Source organism: Staurois parvus, unplaced genomic scaffold, assembly GCF_062004578.1.
Source record: "Staurois parvus isolate SC_StPar_1 unplaced genomic scaffold, SC_StPar_1.0 ptg000199l, whole genome shotgun sequence".
NCBI classification, from domain to species: domain Eukaryota; kingdom Metazoa; phylum Chordata; class Amphibia; order Anura; family Ranidae; genus Staurois; species Staurois parvus.
Genome location: NW_028317995.1, coordinates 1,968,445 through 1,987,891, shown reverse-complemented (window position 1 = coordinate 1,987,891; position 19,447 = coordinate 1,968,445). Strand labels below are relative to the sequence as shown.

General features: G+C 42.1%; 1 protein-coding gene across 4 annotated transcripts in view; it reads left to right on the top strand.

Annotated features, from left to right (window-relative positions):
- CDH24 (cadherin 24) overlaps nucleotides 1–16,348 on the top strand; it is a 119,367-nt gene extending 103,019 nt beyond the window's left edge. For 3 of the 4 annotated variants that reach the window (XM_089678198.1, XM_089678199.1, XM_089678200.1), the window contains 3 exons: nucleotides 5,050–5,158; nucleotides 5,276–5,524; nucleotides 15,490–16,348. In XM_089678198.1, the coding sequence (XP_089534324.1) occupies nucleotides 5,050–5,158; nucleotides 5,276–5,524; nucleotides 15,490–16,007 (876 nt within the window). In that variant the 3' untranslated portion in view covers nucleotides 16,008–16,348. The remainder of the gene's footprint in view (nucleotides 1–5,049; nucleotides 5,159–5,275; nucleotides 5,525–15,489) is intronic. The other variant, XM_089678202.1, reaches the window with a different exon arrangement.
- Nucleotides 16,349–19,447: the final 3,099 nt, after the last annotated feature.

Genomic DNA, 19,447 nt, shown 5'->3' with positions numbered 1-19,447 from the left:
CTAGCTTGGTCCGAACAAGCTATTTAAACTGCACTAAAAGCTGGAGATCAGCCTCAATGTCCACTGAAAAAAATCATCCAGGAGTAAAATAAAAAAAAAAACATATTAATTAAAGTCCAATCCCACATTTTCAATAGCTTGCAAAACTAAGATTCCAGAAGGAAGGCTGGCACTTAAAAGATTTGGAAGACATGCAGACCATGGATCTCAAGTGCAGAAGTCAAACCGATCCCTCCCCAAGCACATTTTTACTTCCTAATCAAATCCTTGGACAGAAGTAAATGGTGAACTTAATTCCCCCCCTAACATTACAAAACGGTAACAATATTTTTTTTAAATTTAGCTGTAAATGTCCATGACCCATTATCAAATAAAAAAAAAAAACAGAAAAAATTCTCCTACTCCTGACATGCACAGTGATACCGCATGTGTGTATATTATATAAGTGTGCATTTTGTTTAATTTTAATCCTATCTAAAACACACTGACACTAAGAAAAACATTTTTTAAGCCTACCTAAAACATATTGATCCCGATGATTACCCTGACGGTGACCCGGATATTAGCTTAAATCAAGCTCTGATCATCCTATTTTATCTTTATTTGTTCTTATTAGGAGATTAGGAAAAAAAGATAAAATGAGGGGAATTTATCAAAACTGAAGCAAACTGAATTGGGGGAAGATGTACATGACAACCAATCAGCTTCTTTTATTTTCAAAGCTTAACTGAACAAGCTGAAGACGGAGGCTTGTATTTTTCTCAATGAAAGGTGTTCTCTGATTGAACAAGGTGGAGAGGGGGGTGGTGACATCACAATTTCCACCTCATCCAATCAGAGAATGCCTTGCCTTCATTGAAAAAAATGCAAGACATTCTGTGAATGGTGCTAGTGACCCCCTGTGTTCACTATGTAGCATGGCAGACACTCGGCGGGGGACCCTTAAGATAGTGCCGATCACTGTAGTAGTTCATCATAGATGAACCAAGAAAATTAGGGACTTTTATAGTGCTGATCAGAAATACCAACATAGGAAAATCTGTCACATAGAGAATTTCTAAAATTATACACAATGTATTGTATTACAAAGTTAAAAGAGTCAGAAGAGTTGATTTACCAAAGGCAAAGAGATTGTACACTTTGCAAAGTGCACTTTTCCAGAGCTTAGTAAATGTGTAGACGCTCTGTTGACTTCCATCATCCAATCATGTGGAAGCAAAATGCTACATATTCAGAAATGCAGCGCTAATAAAAAATGGTGACTTATAAAACAACAAAATAAAATATAAATGTAAATATAAATATAAAAATGCACTGTGGAGCGCTACGATAAAGGTGATAATAGCATCTAGATATGACACATAAGGTGCAATAGTGACATCCAATAATGAGATAAATGTCCAATATATCAAAAAGGTGAACTTTCGGGTTTCCACTGGATGTGAGAATAAGTATATATTGCACTAACCAGATAGTGCAATTAAAAGCGCATTTGAGTACATAGACCACTCCTGGTCATCAGCATCCTAGGGGTAACCTCGGGGATCTTCTGGTATACGTCTGCACATCAGCTGATCATCCGCCTGCTACTCTCCAGATCTGCAGGATAACTCCAATCCAGATGTAAATGGACAAAAATGCACTAAAGGAATCCACCTTAAAATGCTCATGAACAAATGAGCCAGAAAAAGAGTGCTTGATAGTGCAGTATATTTTATTATTGTGGCAAAAAATGACAGCAAAAAACACTATGCATTCACATCTGGCAAGATGCATATGGAAAACAGATCCAAAGATGGCCGCCGGACTTCCTCGTGGCCCGTGCGGTGTGGCGTAACTGGCTTGGCTCCTCCCTAACATGTTTCATGCTCGTGCATGTTATCAAAGGGAGCTTAACATAGCCAGGAGTTTGTTTATATACGGAGCCGCACACATGCGCGGTACGGTGATTAGACGCCATATTGGTGAAGCCGCGCATGCACAGTACGTCTGAGAGCGGCCATCTTAGTGACCAGATTCAGAAAGCAGACAGAAGGGGAAAACGCACTTGTTATATAGTTGAACGGGTCAGTATTCAAACGGACGGACACTATCGGGGCAAACAATAAAGATGCATTTATTTCATTTTGATGCTTTTGCCAATTTGCCATGTAAATGCATCTTTATTGTTTGCCCCGATTGTGTCCATCCATTTGAATACTGACCCATTCAACTATATAACAAGTGCGTTCTCCCCTTCTGTCTGCTTTCTGAATCCAGTCACTAAGATGGCCTCTCTCAGACGTACCGTGCATGCGCGGCTTCACCAATATGGCATTTTTAGTCCATTTACATTTGGATTGGAGTTATCCTGGAGATCTGGAGAGTAGCAGTCGGATGATCAGCTGATGTGCGGAAGTATACCAGATGATCCCCGAGGTTACCCCTAGGATGCTGATGACCAGGAGTGGTCTATGTACTCAAATGCGCTTTTAATTGCGCTATCTGGTTAGTGCAATATATACTCATTCCCACATCCACTGGAAGCACGGAAGTTCACCTTTTTGATATATTGGACATTTATCTCATTATTGAATGTCACTATCGCACCTTATGCATCATATCTAGATGCTATTATCACCTTTATCGTATCGCTCCACAGCGCATTTTTATATTTATATTTACATTTATATTTTATTTTGTTGTTTTATAAGTCACCTTTTTTTTATTCGCGCTGCATTTCTGAATATGTATGTTTTATGAGGGTTGGAGGTTGACCTTTAATGCCAGCTGCTTATTCTATTCCACCTAGCGCTTGTATGCCAATTATTACTCTTTACAGTATATTGAAGCAAAATGCTGCTTTTTTTTTATTTTCCTTGCACGTGATTGGGTATTCTTTGTAAAGTGAAGCTTTACCTCATTTAGTAAGCTCCAAGGCCCTTCTAACCCTCTTGTATTGAACTGTATTGTTGCTGTATTGTCTCCCGTTATATTGTAAAGCGCTGAGCAAACTGTTGACGCTATATAAATCCTGTATAATAATAATACTAAGCCCTGGAGAAACTGCACTTCCTGAATGCAACTGCACTTTGCAAAGTGCAAAGTCTATTTGCCTTTAGTGAATCACCCCCATAGTGTTTATAAAAGCTTCAACAACACATAATGTGGTTGACAATAGTTTTACTACTACTGTCAACCACATTATGGGGTAGATTTATTAAAACTGGAGCACTCAGAATCTGGTGCAGCTGTGCATGGTAGCCAATCAGCTTCTAAACTCAGCTTGTTCAATTAGGCTTTGGCAATATGACTTAGAAGCTGATTGGTTTCTATGCAGAGCTGCACCAGATTTTGCACTCTCCAGCTTTGCACATGTGTTGTTGAAGCTTTTATGAACACTATGACTCTTAATTTTGTAACTCAATAAACTGTGAATAATTTTAGAAATTCTCTGACAAATTTTCCTATGTTAATATTTTTGATAAGCACCATAAAATACCCTAATTTTCTTGGTTCATCTATAAGCCGTGTACCGGGGTGGGCTCCCCAGGATACAGTGAAGTCACGAACGAGGAAAGCAACCCCAACACCAGCTTTTGCCACAACAGAATTATACTTAGATGTGGCAAATAAACATAACCACAAATGCTGGGATCATACAATAAATTTACATACACCCAGCCCAAAGGCTGAGACCCTTGTGCTGCACAGCACGGCGCCTTCTGATGGATGAAGGTAGAAAGTGAAGTAATTTCCTATTGGTGGGCACAACTAAGCTGCCACACCTTACCCGTTATTACCCTAAAAGAACAAGAATCAGTGTATGGGTGTACGGTATGGGCTAGCCTGCGGTGCAGCACAACAGCTTACAATCTTACACAAATCTACAGTATTCCCCCTCCCATAACTGGTCCTGTAGCACGTGCCTGAGTATTCCTTCTGAGCATTCCTTCTGAGTTTGTAGGATTTCATCAGCTCTCCAATGTGAAATGTCACTTTGAGTTGTGGAGTCCTTCCAATAATCAGTAACAACACTTGTGGCGTGACACAAACAGAGACCCTAACTATCGGCCTGGACTCAGTCTCAAGGCGCCAACACTGAAATGAGGTGCGTGCACGATCTTACCGACCCGGGTCTGCTTTTCATCCGCTGGTGACTCTGAACAGGACAAATTTCTCTCCAACATGCATGCGGTCTTGCCGTATATGTTGCTTAGTTCCTCTGCTCTCATCAGCCTTCCTGGCAGCAATCTCATCAGCATTCCTGGTAGCAATCTCATCAGCTTCACTCAGCTGCAGCTCTGGTTAGTGAGGGACACATTCACACCTGGATGTCATCGGATTCTCAGCTCACACGGCCACTTCATTCAGCATCGTCCAAAACATGGCTGCAGTCTCCTCTTTCTGTTCACTAAACTCCAACTCTGAGTGCAAAACCCCACCTCTTCATGAATATACAAATATCTATGCAGTCTGAGCCTGTGTTAGAAAAACAGTGACATCTTGTGGCTTAACCGCAGAATGTCAGTCAAAACATTAATTTACTTCCACACAAACAGTGTTCAAACAATGAGAGCTGTTTCCCCATCTCACACATCTATTATGCATTATGATGGGATGTAGGTGCAGATATACGTATGTTGACAACCCACTGTAGTAGTGGTGACTACTACAGTGATAATCTGCTTCCACAGATATTCCACAGGTACGACACATGCATACTTACTTTGATTAAATGTAACTATGACAATATAATCCATAACTGGAATTCAGCTTTGAGATGTGAATAGAAATCTGTTATGATACAGTAATAACTTTCAAATACCTAGATTTATGTCATCCTATAATTTTCACACTGAAATCATTCATTATATTTTTATCTCAGTATGGCAATCTATAGATTGTAATTTTCTGGTGACAAAATACGAGCACATCTCTACTATAATAGCGGTTTGTATGCTAGAATCTACTGTCTGCAGTGGTGTGATGCTATTTTTTGTACCACAAAACCATGTATTCTGTTGTCATTGTAAATTATACTGTTATTCTGTCGCTGTGTTCCCAAAGATCATCCAGACTATCAAAGTGAAAGATGCAGATGTTGAGAATGGTGTTTTCTCTATTCGAAGTCCAGCTGCTGCATCTGATGGAAACTTCACTATTCAAGACAACAAAGGTGTGCTCATCAGTAACCTCTGAATAATGCTACTTTATTCATTCCCTCTACACTCCATTAATATATCCATTCCCATGCATGCCAGTATTTAATCTCTAATTCCTCCCTTCTCACTAGATGGAAGCGCGTCTCTTCTGGTGAAGCACAGCAGCTTCTGGAGATCCCAGAGGGACCTCTTTTTAGTGCCCATAGAAATCACAGACAGCGGAGATCCCCCACTTAGCAGTACTGACACCCTGACGGTCTCTTTGTGTCACTGTGAGGCAGGCGGAGCGGTCTTAACCTGTCATATGACCACAGGGTCAGCTGCTGGACTAAGCACTCCTGCTCTGCTGGCTATCCTGGCTTGTGCATTTAGCCTTTTGGGTAATTATTCCAACATTTCTTCTTTTATTAGTAAGGCCCCATTCACACTTGTGAAAAGGGCCGTTACCGATTACATGTGGAAGACCCAGTGGGGGTTGAAAGCAATTGGAGACTGACAGCTCCCACATCTAATCACTCCATGAGCAGACCCAAATACCTGCCTTTGCTTTCAATGGGGCTGTCGCCCACAGCTAGTTGCTGAGTGCCCCCATTGTATCTCCCACATGTAACCCATATGGAAGAAAAATATATTTGAAATGTATTTTAAAAATATTCTTCCCACATATATTTCCATATATTTGAAATGCTACAATTTTTGGACATATTCAATATATTTCAAAATATGTTTTAATAAATATATATATATATACTGCATGTTGAAATGCGGTTTTATTACAAAATATTTGAATAATATTTTTAAAAATACATTTCAAATATACTGTATGTCTTTAAAAATACAAATCTACATTTTTGGAATGCATTTACAAATATATGTAAAAATATATGTTAAAATTACTTTTTATATGTTAAAAAAAAATCTGAAGAATATATCATTCAGACTGGATGCTTAGCTGCCTATAGGGTCGTTCAGTAAAGCTGTGTTTAAAGAAAATAGAATTCTGTGTATCCAGAATACGATTAGAAACTCTAAACAATGGCTATACTAATGTAAACATGTAAATGCTGCCTACAAACCTGTGCTGCCATCATTATAAGCCTTAAATTGGTGGCAACAAAGGATTAAAACAGGTACTTCTAAGCAGAGGAAAATATAATCTGGGAAGCATATTTATATTTCCCAGAAAACGTCTTGCGGTTAGGAAAACTTAATAAGGGATTACATGTGTGAATGAGGCCTTAAGTGTTTAATGCTGCCTGTATCCTCTTTAGGGAGATTCCCAAAATTGTTTTTTCATATCTATCAGTTTTCCTTTTTCGACCTATGCTCATGTCAGCATATTTCTGTGTCAGCTCTGCCCTCTGACCCCTGGTAGAATCACTGTTTTTCAACATAATAAGGACCAAGTCCTTGCCAAATAAGTTCTAATAAGATTAACCTTATTCAAGGGGTGCCTGACTGCCAAAATGCAAAAACTCAAGACACCTTTGGGACAAACTCAGATGAAGGCCTCAAAATTACTCTGCCTTTTAATAAAGGGCAAAATGGTTCCCTGCAGGTGATTTCTGATACCCTCCTGGCAGAGGTAACTGCTGTTAAAAAGACTACTTTCCAAGGACGCTGATTGATACAACAGGAAGAATTAGGAGAAAATAGAGACTTCTCCAGGAGCACTGATGGAAAATATAATTTTAGGAAGAAAATTCTCACAGGTAGATTTAACCTGAATACTACCTTCAAGACCCATTGAACCAGAGGATGATCCATCCACCTGAGATTGGTCAAGGCTAATAGAGCTGAAACTTGCACCTTTTAAGAATGATATGCAAGATCTTTCTTGTGATCTGACTGGAGCAAACCAAGCACTTCTTTAATGTTTGGATTAAGAGGATCAACCCCTTCCTTTTGCATAAGCTGGTACAATCTTCACCATATCCTGAAATAAGTAGCATTGGTTGAAAACTTTCTGCAATTCAACAAGGCATCAACTACATTGGTTGAAAGATCCGCTTGGATCAGCCTGCCCCTAGCAAACTTTATGTCATTAAACAAAGATGCTGAGGGTTAGGATGCACAAGTTTGCCTTGTTTGAGCAGGTCTTTTCTCAAAGGAAGATGCCAAGGTTGAACCAGGGCCATTAGAAGAAGGAGATACATCTGGGCCAGAAAGGTAACACTATAATGGCCTTGACTCCCTGATGTTGGATTTTCTTGAGAACTCAGGGTATCAATGCATTTGGAAGATACACCTAAACCTGCAGGAAATACTCCCAGAACATAAAGGTGTTCTGGACAATTTCTCCCTGTATCTGGAGCTGAAGAGAGGAAAGTGAACACTCTGGCATGTTGCCATAAGATCTATCGATGGAGTTCTTCACACTGCATTCGTTCTAGTCTGCAAACCTCCTGCTCAGGAAATCTGTCAAGAGATTCTCTGGCAAGAAAATTGTTGTTAGATGTGTGACATGTCCCTGTGCCCACTGAAAAATCTCCACCACAACCTGGAGAAGTGACATATTTCTGGACCCACATTGTTTAGCAATATAGGATATCTTTGTTTGCTGTCCATAAAAACCTTCACCTGTTTGCCTTGTCACAGTGGAGTAAAGTACACGAGAGCTCTCAATTCTCGGAGACTGGATTAATGAGAAGGTCTTTGGTATCATCTTGCTCGAATCTGGTAAACCTCACAGTGAGTGCCCCACCCTTGTAGGCTGACATCTGATGTAAGAATGGCCCACGTGCTAAGAGCCAGGCGCCTCTCCAGTTTTGAGAGATAGTCCACCAAAGAAGGTCCTGCCGGGCTGAGAAAGGCAGAATATTGGGAATGCTGGGAAAATGACATTCAATTCTAGAGGTTTAGGAAGCTTAACTGAAATCGTCCCTGATGCCACCTGGCCCAAAGGACCATTGGAATGGTGGCCAAAAGTTTCCTCAGGTATGTCATACACAATCTCACCAATGTTGAAGTATATATGTGTACATCTTCTGGGATTGGGAAATATTACCTCACATATTTCTGGAAGAAAGAAAAACTCAGGCCGCAAAGGTTTTGAAGCACACTTCCAGATACTCCATCATTTGCATTGAAACTAGGTGGTTCTTCTGAAGGTTCACTAGCCACTCCAAATCTCCCAAAGTCTGTAGAAGAATAACCTTGTGTGTCTCCAGAACAGAGGGCATATCTCCTAGCAGCAGGATGTCATGTAGGTAATGAAATTTTCACAACTATTGCAGATCAACAGCCTTCAAGAGCCTTCACAACTGCCAACATATTTGAAAAGGTCCAGGGAGCTGTTGCTAGCCTGAATGGTAGATATTGGAACTGGTAGTGCCTTCAATGAACTGAAAATTGGAGAAACCTCTGGTGAGACCTTGCCACCGGAATATGAAGGTAAGCATCTGCAAGGTCTATGGATAACATCCGGTCTTGCTGTGACACTACCACTATGATGGACTCCAGTGATTCCATACAAAACCTCTTCAATTTGATAAAACAGTTTAGAGCTATCAGGTCCAAGACAGCCTGAACTTCTCAGGAACTTTTTGTGACTAAAAATATTGGAGAGTAAAAACCTCTGTCCTGTTCTTCATCTGGGACCAGACAGATAGCTACGACTTATAATAATTTATTTTCTCTGGAGATGTGGGCAATTTTGTTTCCACAACAACATTCTTGGAAGACTTCTTGATAAACTCAATTGGGTACCCTCTATTTTTTAATATTCAAGACCCATCGATCTGAAATCCTGCCCTCCCAGATCCTTTAAAACAGGGACAGTCTGCCCCCAACTGGATGCCTTTGGGAAAACAAGACCCCAAAATGAATCATCTGAAGGCTTGTCAGACTGGGAGGATTGATTCTGATTTCTGAACATGGGAAAAAACCCTGTGTGTAAGGAGGCAGGTGGTGGGTGATACTCTCTTCATGTTCCCCTCCTCACTGGGTGCCAAGTGTGGATCACATGAGAGCTCTACCCTGGGATGAGTTCTTCTCGTCTACTCTTGGCACCTTGGAAAAGGTCACTCACCTTACACATGGGATACATTTACAGTGCCATATCCATCAATGCCCCAGGACAAGGCTTTTGAGAAGTACTCAACCTTAAGAGATTGCCATACAGTACACCTTTTACACTTGAACAATAAACTGTACTCCAGTTAACTTTCTTGTTCCTGTGTCAAAGTACACCTCCACAGTAATGTGTTGCATTTAGGAGGGACATGCTGAGCCTATGCCCACTCCACCTGCCCAGCATATCTACGCTACCTCACTCCCAGTAGTGAAATGGAGCCCTGCCGAGCAACAAGAGCTGGCTCCATGTGTGCTCTGTATTAATTGTTCCATTTCCATACCTCTGCACAGGCTAAGCACCTGTGCTGCTCTCATTGCCATGGGAGATTGACAGCTCACTGAGAGAGTGCCAACAAAAACTTCCTCTTTGCAAGAGGCTGATCCACCTGTCACAGGTGCAAGCTTAACGACAGACTGCTTGGTAAACCCCCATTACCCTTGGTAACCACTTGCTGTGTTCATACCCCAATGTGCTTCACCGACCCAGGTTGTAGACTATGTGTGGAATGTGCCAGTTACTTGCATTACACTGCTGTAGTAAATTCAGACCAGGCAAGAACAAAGTTTTAAAAGCTTTACTAAAAACTCTCAGCATAACAGAAAACAGTGCAGTCTTTTCCTAATGTCCCTAATCCCTACCTAGGCTTGTGGCTGCCCCAGCATACCTGCACAGGATGAAAGTCCATGCTTGGCATAGTCCACAGTGACAGATCTCCAGAACTGGTAACTTCAAAGCAGACTGCAGGTCCCAGCAATCCCCCTGCATGGCGGATGTGACAGAAGGCAGCTTTGCTCTCTGTGGTGGAACTGCTTCCCTTTCTCTTTTCTCTGTAAGCAGCTAGAGATTACATGCTGTGGCTTGTCTGTGTCTTCTTTCACATGCAGCAGACTGTCTGGGCAGAGCCCTCTACCCCTTTTATGTACAGCACAGGGAAAACGGCAGAGCTCAGCAAAAAGTATAGGAAACCATATTAAAGTGTTACTAAACCCAGAACTCTGCATTCACTATATGTGGTCTTCCACAGTACACACAACATAGAAATGCAATTCTTTTAGTAAATATAAACTGCTAAATACCTTTTCTCAGCAGTATATTGCATTCTTGTGACTTCTTTCAGTGTCCAGCTGAGCACTGGTTAATCTTGTAGAAGGAGTTTTCCTTCTGCTATGACTGTCCTATGAGACTGCATAACCCCTGACCCTCTGTCTGGATTGGCCCTGAGCTGATCACATGCACCTCCCAAAGAACAAAAAAACTCTCTAGCCATACACAGTAAACTGAGCATGTGCAGAGTGATTCCTAGAGCTCTGTACTATCAGCAGATGGATTGGGGACAGTAGAAGAATGGGAGGATCAGGGAAGAAAGGATCAAACAGCCTTTTTACACAATGTGGAGGATTAATCCCTTAGGTTCCATAGTGAGTATAACAAGCATGCTTTACTGCATATACAGACTGATTTTACTGTTGTGGGTTTAGTAACACTAAATGTTTCCCTGCTGGCTGGGGCAGCAGCTATCTCACTAACCAGCATTTCGACCTGCTTACATGCGTGCCCTGCCAAACTGCTTTGAGAAAGTTCTTCCCTAATCTATAAGCCTGAGCATGTCTGTATCGACTGTAAAAGTTTCTTGATTGAAAGGATTGTCTCCTCTTTATATACTGTGGAATCAACCTGTTGCTCTCTGGATAGCATTTTCCAAGGTTTTACCGAAGAGCATCTTGCCATCGTAGGGAATTTTGTAGTCCGGTTTGGATGAAGTCTTAGACACTTGTTTAAGCCATAAAGCCCCCTTAGCTGTAACAGCCATTATGATGATATAGGAGGATACATGAGCTAAGTTATAATAAAGCTTACCTTTAGGTAAAATGAATGTCTCCTAAATGATGTTCTCTCTTTTGTAAAGCCAGCGCATGTGCTCTGAAGGAACTGCATACCAGTGCCATTCCTTCAGAGCTGTGTGCCAAGGCCCGGGGGTTCCTGCTCGCATGCGGGGGGAGTGACGCCATTGTGGCCCAGCCTGTCAGATGGCTGGTGATCGCAAACCCGGAAGAAGGACTGGGTGAAGATTGAAACCTCTACAGCGGTGACAGTGCACCACTGGAGGGCTTCATTTTAAGGTAAGTCCTTCATAATGTATTGGTATTCGATGCATACTAGCACATTATGACATTACCTTGCAGGGGACTTTTTTTTTCTTTCTTGCTGTTTACTACATCATGCAGCACTTTAGCTATGGCTGACCTGTTCACAATGGTCTCCAGAGCTGTCTGAATATTCTCCATTCACTTCTTTAATGCTTTCTTTACAGATATTTGTGCCACAGGAGGCCTGCAAGCTAGGGCTGCCTGTGTGTAAGGACTTGTTCACACCATGGTGCAGAGACATCAGTTTTTCTGCATGTGATCTGCAAGGGCGTAATGAAATCAATTGTTCTCTATGTGCCCTGTTCACACCACAACTCTAGTACTGTGCAGATTTTCTTCTGTGCAGGAATATGCAATGTGTATAAAACTCATTTGAGCGCGTATGAAAACTGGATGTCTCCACAAGTGAAATCTACGTGTCAGTTTCCATCAGTTTTTCTGCACCCATGGTGTGAACACGACAATGGAATTGTCCAGAGGTGAAGCGACATGTCACGCCAGTCTCTGAAGGGAGGAATCTACCAAGAGGGGAGAATTTTACAAGAAAGATTCTACCCAGTGAAAAGGATACAACTTTGAGAATGTACACTGCTGAAAAAAATTAAAGGAACACTTCAAAAACACATGAGATCTCAATGGGGAAAAATATCATGCTGGATACCTATACTGATATGGTCTGGGTGATGTGTTAGGAATGTAAGGATGTCCCATCGTTTGATGAAAATGAAAATGATCAACCTACAGAGGACTGAATTCAAAGACACCAAAAGTGTAAAAACGATGCAGCAGGCTAGTCTATTTTGCTGAAATTTAATTGCAGCAACTCAGAATGGTACTCTGTAGTTTTTATGGCCCTCATGTGCTTGTATGCATGTCTGACAACATCAAGGAATGCTTCTAATGAGATGACAGATGGTGTCCTGGGATATTACTTCCCAAATCTGGACCAGGGCATCACTGAGCTCTTGGACAGTCTGAGGTGCAACCTGGCGGAGTCAGATGGCCCGAAACACGATAGATATCCCAGAGGTGTTCTATTGGATTTAGGTCAAGCAAGCGTAGGGGTCATTCAGTGGTATCAATTCCTTCATCTTCCAGGAACTGCCTGCATACTCTCACCACATGAGGCCATACATTGTTGTGCACCAGGAGGAACCCAGGACCCACTGCACTAGCATAGGGTCTAACAGTGGGTCCAAGGATTTCATCCCGATACCTAATGGCAGTCAGGTTGCCATTGTCTAGCCTGTAGAGGTCTGTGCATCCCTCCATGGATATGCCTTCCCAGACCATCACTGACGCACCACTAAAACGGCCATGCTGAACGATGTTACAGGCAGCATAACATTCTCTATGGCTTCTCCAGAACCTTTCACCTCTGACACATGCTCTGGGTGAACCAGCTCTCATCTGTGAAAAGCACAGGGCGCCAGTGGCAGACCTGCCAATTATGATGTTCAATGGCAAATGCCAATCAAGCTCTATGGTGCCGAGCAGTGAGCACAGGGCCCACTAGAAGATGTTGGAACCTCAGGCCACCCTCATGAAGTCTGTTTCTGATTGTTTGGTCAGAGACATTCACACCAGTGGCCTGCTGGAGGTCATTTTGTAGGGCTCTGGCAGTGCTCATCCTGTTCCACCTTACACAAAGGAGCAGATGCCGGTCCTGCTGATGGGTTAAGGACGTTCTACGGCCCTGTCCAGCTCTCCTAGGGTAACTGCCTGTCTCCTGGACTCTCTTCCATGCTCTTGAGACTGTGCTGGGAGTAAACCTTCTGGCAATGGAATGTATTGATGTGCCATCCTGGAGGAATTGGACTGCCTGTACAACCTCTGTAGGGTCCAGGTATCGCCTCATGCTACCAATAGTGACACTGAACCTAGCCAAATGCAAAACTAGTGACAAACAGTCAGAAAAGATGAGTAGGAGAAAAAATGTCAGTGGCCTCCAACTGTAACACCATTCCTATTTTTGGGGTCGGCTCATTTTTGCCCATCTAGTGCACCTGTTGTTAATTTCATTAACACCAAAGCAGCTGAAACTGAATAACAACCCCCTCTGCTACTTAACTAACCAGATCAATACCCCAGGAGTTTAATTGACTCAATGCTATACTCTGATTAAAAAGTGTTCCTTTAATTTTTTTTGAGCAGTGTATTTTAGAAGACAGATCTTTTTTCCACATTCTGCCATTCCTCTTCAATTAATGCGATAATATAAGACATAAGCAGAAAGGAAGGCATAGGGGGATATTACTAAAACTGGAGTGTGCAAAATCTGGTGCAACTTTGCATAGAAATCAATCAGATTCCAGGTTTTACTGCCAAAGCCTAATTGAACAAGCTGAAGTTAGAAGCTGATTGGCTACCATGCACAGCTGCATTAGACTCTTGAGTGCACAAGTTTTAGAATATCAAACTCTCCCATAGATTTCTTTAAGGTTGCTTGGTTGGCAGCCTCCACCTCCTCAATCCAATCAAATATTTCCTTCACTGTGTTAACATATAGGAGCATTTGAGAGAACTCCAAACATATAGATCCCCTTCAGACTCAGAATCTTTCGGATTGGCCCTGCTCTAAGGTCTTCACTGATATGTGCCAATGTTGAAGGACCCTCCTTTTCTTGCGACTACCACTGCAGGAGATAGCAGGTTTGCTGTCAGATAGAAATGGAAACTTTCCTGCACTGCTGGCAAATATATGAACGTACTTCTTGAGACTTCATCTCTCCTTCCTGTGTTGCTTTCTTGCTGCAAGTTTTGCAAGCCAGCTTAGAGGATACCATAGACCAAGCAGAAAACCTGAAGCAGACAAGGAGGAGACCAATCATATGTCATGGAACATGAGCATTGATTTCAGTGGAATCTGGACCTCCTATAAGAGGCCGAGGATCCACTGTGAGAAGTTCTTTCTTAATAGTGGCAGGATGATTGCAAGGATCTGGATCTGACCCTTGGATGACGGACAACTGGCATTCCGAGGGCTTTTTCCCCTACAAGGATAGAGACTATAATCATTCTCTGCATGCTTTTTTAATAGTTCTCCTTTTTCTATCTCTCCTCCTGACAGAACAGTGCCTCTGGCTCTTTTGTAGCTCTTAGGCTAAATATAAAAGCCAGCAGCAGGGAAAAAACAAAATCAGAATTTAAAAAACACAGGAGAGACATAACAGAAAATAGTGCACAGATGTAACCAATAAAAGCACACAACAAGGGAACAAACACACCTGTAGTCTTTAGAGCCATTTAGGCTTTAAACCAATCACCCATGCACCATGAGTGCTTCCAAGCCAAGGAGGCTTACCCCAATACTAAAGCCTTTCAAACATGAGAGGCTGATTCTGCATGGGAATTAAAGAAAGAGAACTTACCACTAAAATAAAGTCAGGAGATCCTGGGGTGAGAACAAAATGAGGACAGACTGATGGGGAGGTAATCTGGATCCCTTGAATGTTGAGGTAGCATGGTACTCATGGGGTCAGGGGTTGGAGCTGACCGAAAAGTATGCTGACATGAAGAAGCCAGGAAAAACCTGTTTAAAACGCTTCCCCACTCTGTTCATATCTACAGAAATAGTTTTTGCTCTACTTTCATTTTTGGAGTCATCTACCTGGCTATTGTCTCTTCTTGTTGCATTGTAATGTGTTGCATTTAATGGAAAATTCATCATGGAGAGTGAGACTTCGTGACATGGATACCATTGCTGCAACCTCCTTCACAGAGATCTTTCAGTTCAAGTGAAGTAGAAGAAATCTAAAAATCTAATGGTGATTCAGCCTTCTGAAATGGGTGGACTGACTGTTTACAGCCACAGCAATTTCAGATTATTTACACCTCAGTAAACAATTGCTCACATTAGAAAAAACATAGGTGTTGTTTCCTTCACGGAACCTAGTTATGTCTTGTACGTTCTGTCAGGCAAGCAGCTTTGTTGTATATGCCACGGTAGTTACCTATTACAAGATTTACATAGTTCCTACTGGAAGTGTTTAATATTAATAGTAAAACCTCTGTTTTCTCTTCATCTATAACATATCCATCCATGAACACAATTCCATTGTTTTAATTTTTTTTCTCTGCCTCATCACATTTTTCCTATCCTACTCATATTTCTCCACGTCAGCCCTAGTATCCCTCTTCTATTTACAGCGCAGACACAAACCATCCCCCCTGTCTCTATGTGAGGATGAGGATATCCGAGAAAACATCATTACTTATGATGATGAAGGTGGAGGAGAACAAGACACTCAAGCATTTGACATGTCAGCTTTGCAGCCTCCTCAAACAGGCCTCACTGGAGGCTTCTTTCACCCTCCCCGAATGGATGTTCTTCCAAGGGTTCCTCACCAGCCTGCACCCCGATCACCTCAGCCAGCCCCTGTTGATGTACAGCGGTTTTTGGCGCTCCGTCTAAGAGAAGCAGAACGAGACCCTGTAGCTCCCCCCTATGACTCCATTCAAGTTTATGGGTTTGAGGGAGGAGGATCTTCAGCTGGATCCCTTAGCTCGCTGACCAGCGGCTCTGGAGGAGTTGGGGAAGATGAACCTATTGGGGATGACATATGGGAATGGGGCCCACATTTCAGGACACTGGCAGAGATCTATGGAGCAAAACGAAGAAATTCCATTCCTGAAGATTAAAACCGTTGAGTGATTGTTAATCAACTTCTTGTGAATGACATGCAGAATGATCATTTTTCTCTTTTCCATAAAACAGAGTGACATACAATATCAGTGACAAAGCCCCTGCTTCTTCACAGAGACTAGCAGACATGTAAACAAAGACAGGTGGAACATTTGTTAACCCCTTCCCTGTCAGAGGCCACCTAAAAAAAGAGTTTCTAGGGGTGTTGTGACGTTTACAAGATTACATTCAGTTCTTCCAGTCTTCCCACCGCTTGCTGCGGGAGTATCAAATACAACGTGTGCCATTTGTGGAAAACAAACATTTTATTTTCAAAATAAAATTGTAAAAGAAACAATTTGTTGTGTGCAATGGGTATGTGAGTACATTTTTATACCTGCTGTTTCATATCTATGTATCAATCCCACATTGAACAGAGTAGAACAGAAGGGTTTTTTTTGCTGACCCTATAAAGTGTTGGCTAATGATAGGCAAATCTTTTGTCATGATTGGCGCAAGGTTCTGTAGTCACCCATTCTCCAAAAACAATTAGGAAAAAATTCATACTGACTGCGTTGTGTTAATGCACATGCAACACCAAAACACTTTACTGTATTATTTTGAATAAGAGAAATTATTTAGAATAAGTAACTGCATCAAAGCACACTCAGGAGTCCATATGAATACATGTGATTACAGAGCACATGCGCAGAAGCAGGCAGGAAGATTTCTGACCAGCAGGCAGGAGATCTAGATATTTTTCTGGATTGGGGACAGGTGAATATAAAACTGGGAAGAGGGTAGGGGATGTGCAACTCACCAATGCGTAATTGCCTTAGGTTGCAGCATGCTATAAAATCGATGGCACCTCATCACTCCAATGCACAAAACGTGAGTTACAGTACTTTGTGATAATGTGCATGTTACAGCTACAAAAATGTGTGATTCAGCCCAAAAATAAAGAATATGGATCTGAAGCTTTTTTTCTAAATGCAGCGTACCAAGGCATGTGCGTTGCACTCTGGAGTGTGGGTGCATTGTCCACTACTGTAAGGGCCCATTCATACCAGCATTAACAAAGCACACTATTATGCATTAAGGCTTATTGCATTAAGACAACCTCTCAAAGTGTAACTGCGCCAAAGTGGACTCAGACATCCATAGAAATAAATAGAATTGCAAAGCATTTGCATGGGTCAAGCAGGGAAAATATTTAACAAGAATCAGGGTGATCTAAAGAGAAATATCTTGCTGGATTGGGGATGGATGAGTATAAAACTGAGAGTGTCGAAGGGAGCTTTGATATATAACATGAAGTTACACTTTAAGGGCCCATTTACATTTGTACAGTGTGTTAACGTGTGTAATATCACACGCTGGCATGCATTAAGGCAGCCCATTCATTTTTGAATCAGCCTTGAATGTACTCCAGCATGTCCAATGTTGAATAATGGAATAGACATCTGTGAGTTGGAGGATGCTACAACACAGGTGTTTTGGGGTACAGTTTTAAATGAATGGGATCGCATCACACCAACAAGTGCAACATATGTGCTTTGCAGTAATACATGCTTTACCCCTACAGCCCTAGAACACAGAAAATGTGACCTGACATTTCTTTTTCACATCACAAAGCTCATCATTGTGCGAACAGCATTATGTGTTGCTGTGCCCATGCATTGCTGCTAAAGCAAGGGCCCATGTGCACTGCCTGGTAATGTCCTTTGTGTTAGCCTTTTTATATGAGTGATCTGCACAACACAAAGCACACACAGGCAGCATTTGTTATGTGCAGCATTTGAATGAAACTACAGTGCCCCAAGACACATTACCATGCTTTTAGTTAGTGCAATTATCGCAGCACAATGGCATGAAAGGGGCCCTAATAGTTGTCATTTAAAATGAATGGCACTGCAAGATGCCCCATGACAATCTGCACATTTCTACAACCCAAAGATGTCAATGGGCCCTTTCAGGTACATTTTATTATGGTTACAAAGCATGTCATATTTAGTGAGAGATAAATAACAACTGATAACCTTTGCTTCTGAAAAAGCTAGTTGCCTGTCTACCATGCTAATCCGGTTAGTTCAATACTTTATGAGTCACTGATGCAGAACCAGAATGCAGATCAGATGTTTGGACTTTATATGCTACAAACGTTTTCCAGGTTAGTGAATAAGAATCTACTGAAGCCACACTAGATTTCTCTTACTATGGCTTTAAGCTTTTCTATAGGAAGCCTGCTATTTTAACAATGGAATCAACTTGAGTAAAGGCTTATTTACACTTGCAGTTGGGGGATAGTAAGAACAGACAGTTGCCCCCAACTGTTTCGCCTTAACCACTTGCCTACCGGGCACTTTTACCCCCTTCCTGCCCAGGCCAATTTTCAGCTTTCAGCGCTGTCGCACTTTGAATGACAATTGCGCAGTCATGCAACACCGTACCCAAACAAATTTTTAGCATTTTTTTTGAGACAGAGATTTCTTTTGGTGGTGTTTAATCTACTCTGGATTTATATTTTTGTCAAACTAAAAAAGGCAGAACATTTTGGGAAAAGAAAGTTTATTAGTTTCTGTTATAAAATGTTGTAAATAAGTAATTTTTCTCCTTCACAAATGTGTGCTAATGAGGCTGCAGTGATGGGCACTGATAGGCTGCCTTGATGGGCACTGATAGGTGGCACTGATGACGAAGCACTGGTAGGTGGCACTGATGGGCATTGACAGGTATCATTTGTGGGCATTGACAGGCATCACTGATGGGCACTGAAAGGCAGCACTCATATTTGGCACTGATAGGCTGCACTGATAGGCAGCACTGACTGGCACTGGTGGCAATGATATGTGACACTGACTGGCACTGATAGTTGGTAATGAAAGGCAGCACTGATGGGCACTGATATGTTGCAGTGATGTGCGCTGGTAGGCACCTTTTATGTGGCATTGACGTGGCACTGATGAGCACTGGTATGTGGCATTGATGGGCACTGACAGGTGGCACTGATGGGGCTACACTGATCATCAGGGTACTGATCATCAGTGCCCTGATGATCAGTGAAGGTGTCCCCTCTGAGGAATGCCAATTACCAGCTCTCCTCTCCTCATGCGCTGTCAGCGTGAGGAGAGGAATGCCGATAACCAGCATTTCCTTGTGTACATGCGATCAGTTGTGTTTGGACACAGCTAGTCACATGACAGAGCTCACGTCATTGGCACTTTACTCTGATCGGAGATCCGCTGTGTCCCAGAGACACAGCGCACCACCAAACACCACGCGCCCCCTCCCGCCCTGGGGGGGACACATGCGCAGTTAGAGTCGGAGGAAGTCATATGACGTCCTCCCAGAATGAGAGAACCACCACCCATTCATTTATTTCGTTATATGGCAGGCGGGAGGTGGTTAAAGTGGTTCTAAAGGCTCTGGGTTTTTTACCTTCATGCATTCCATACAT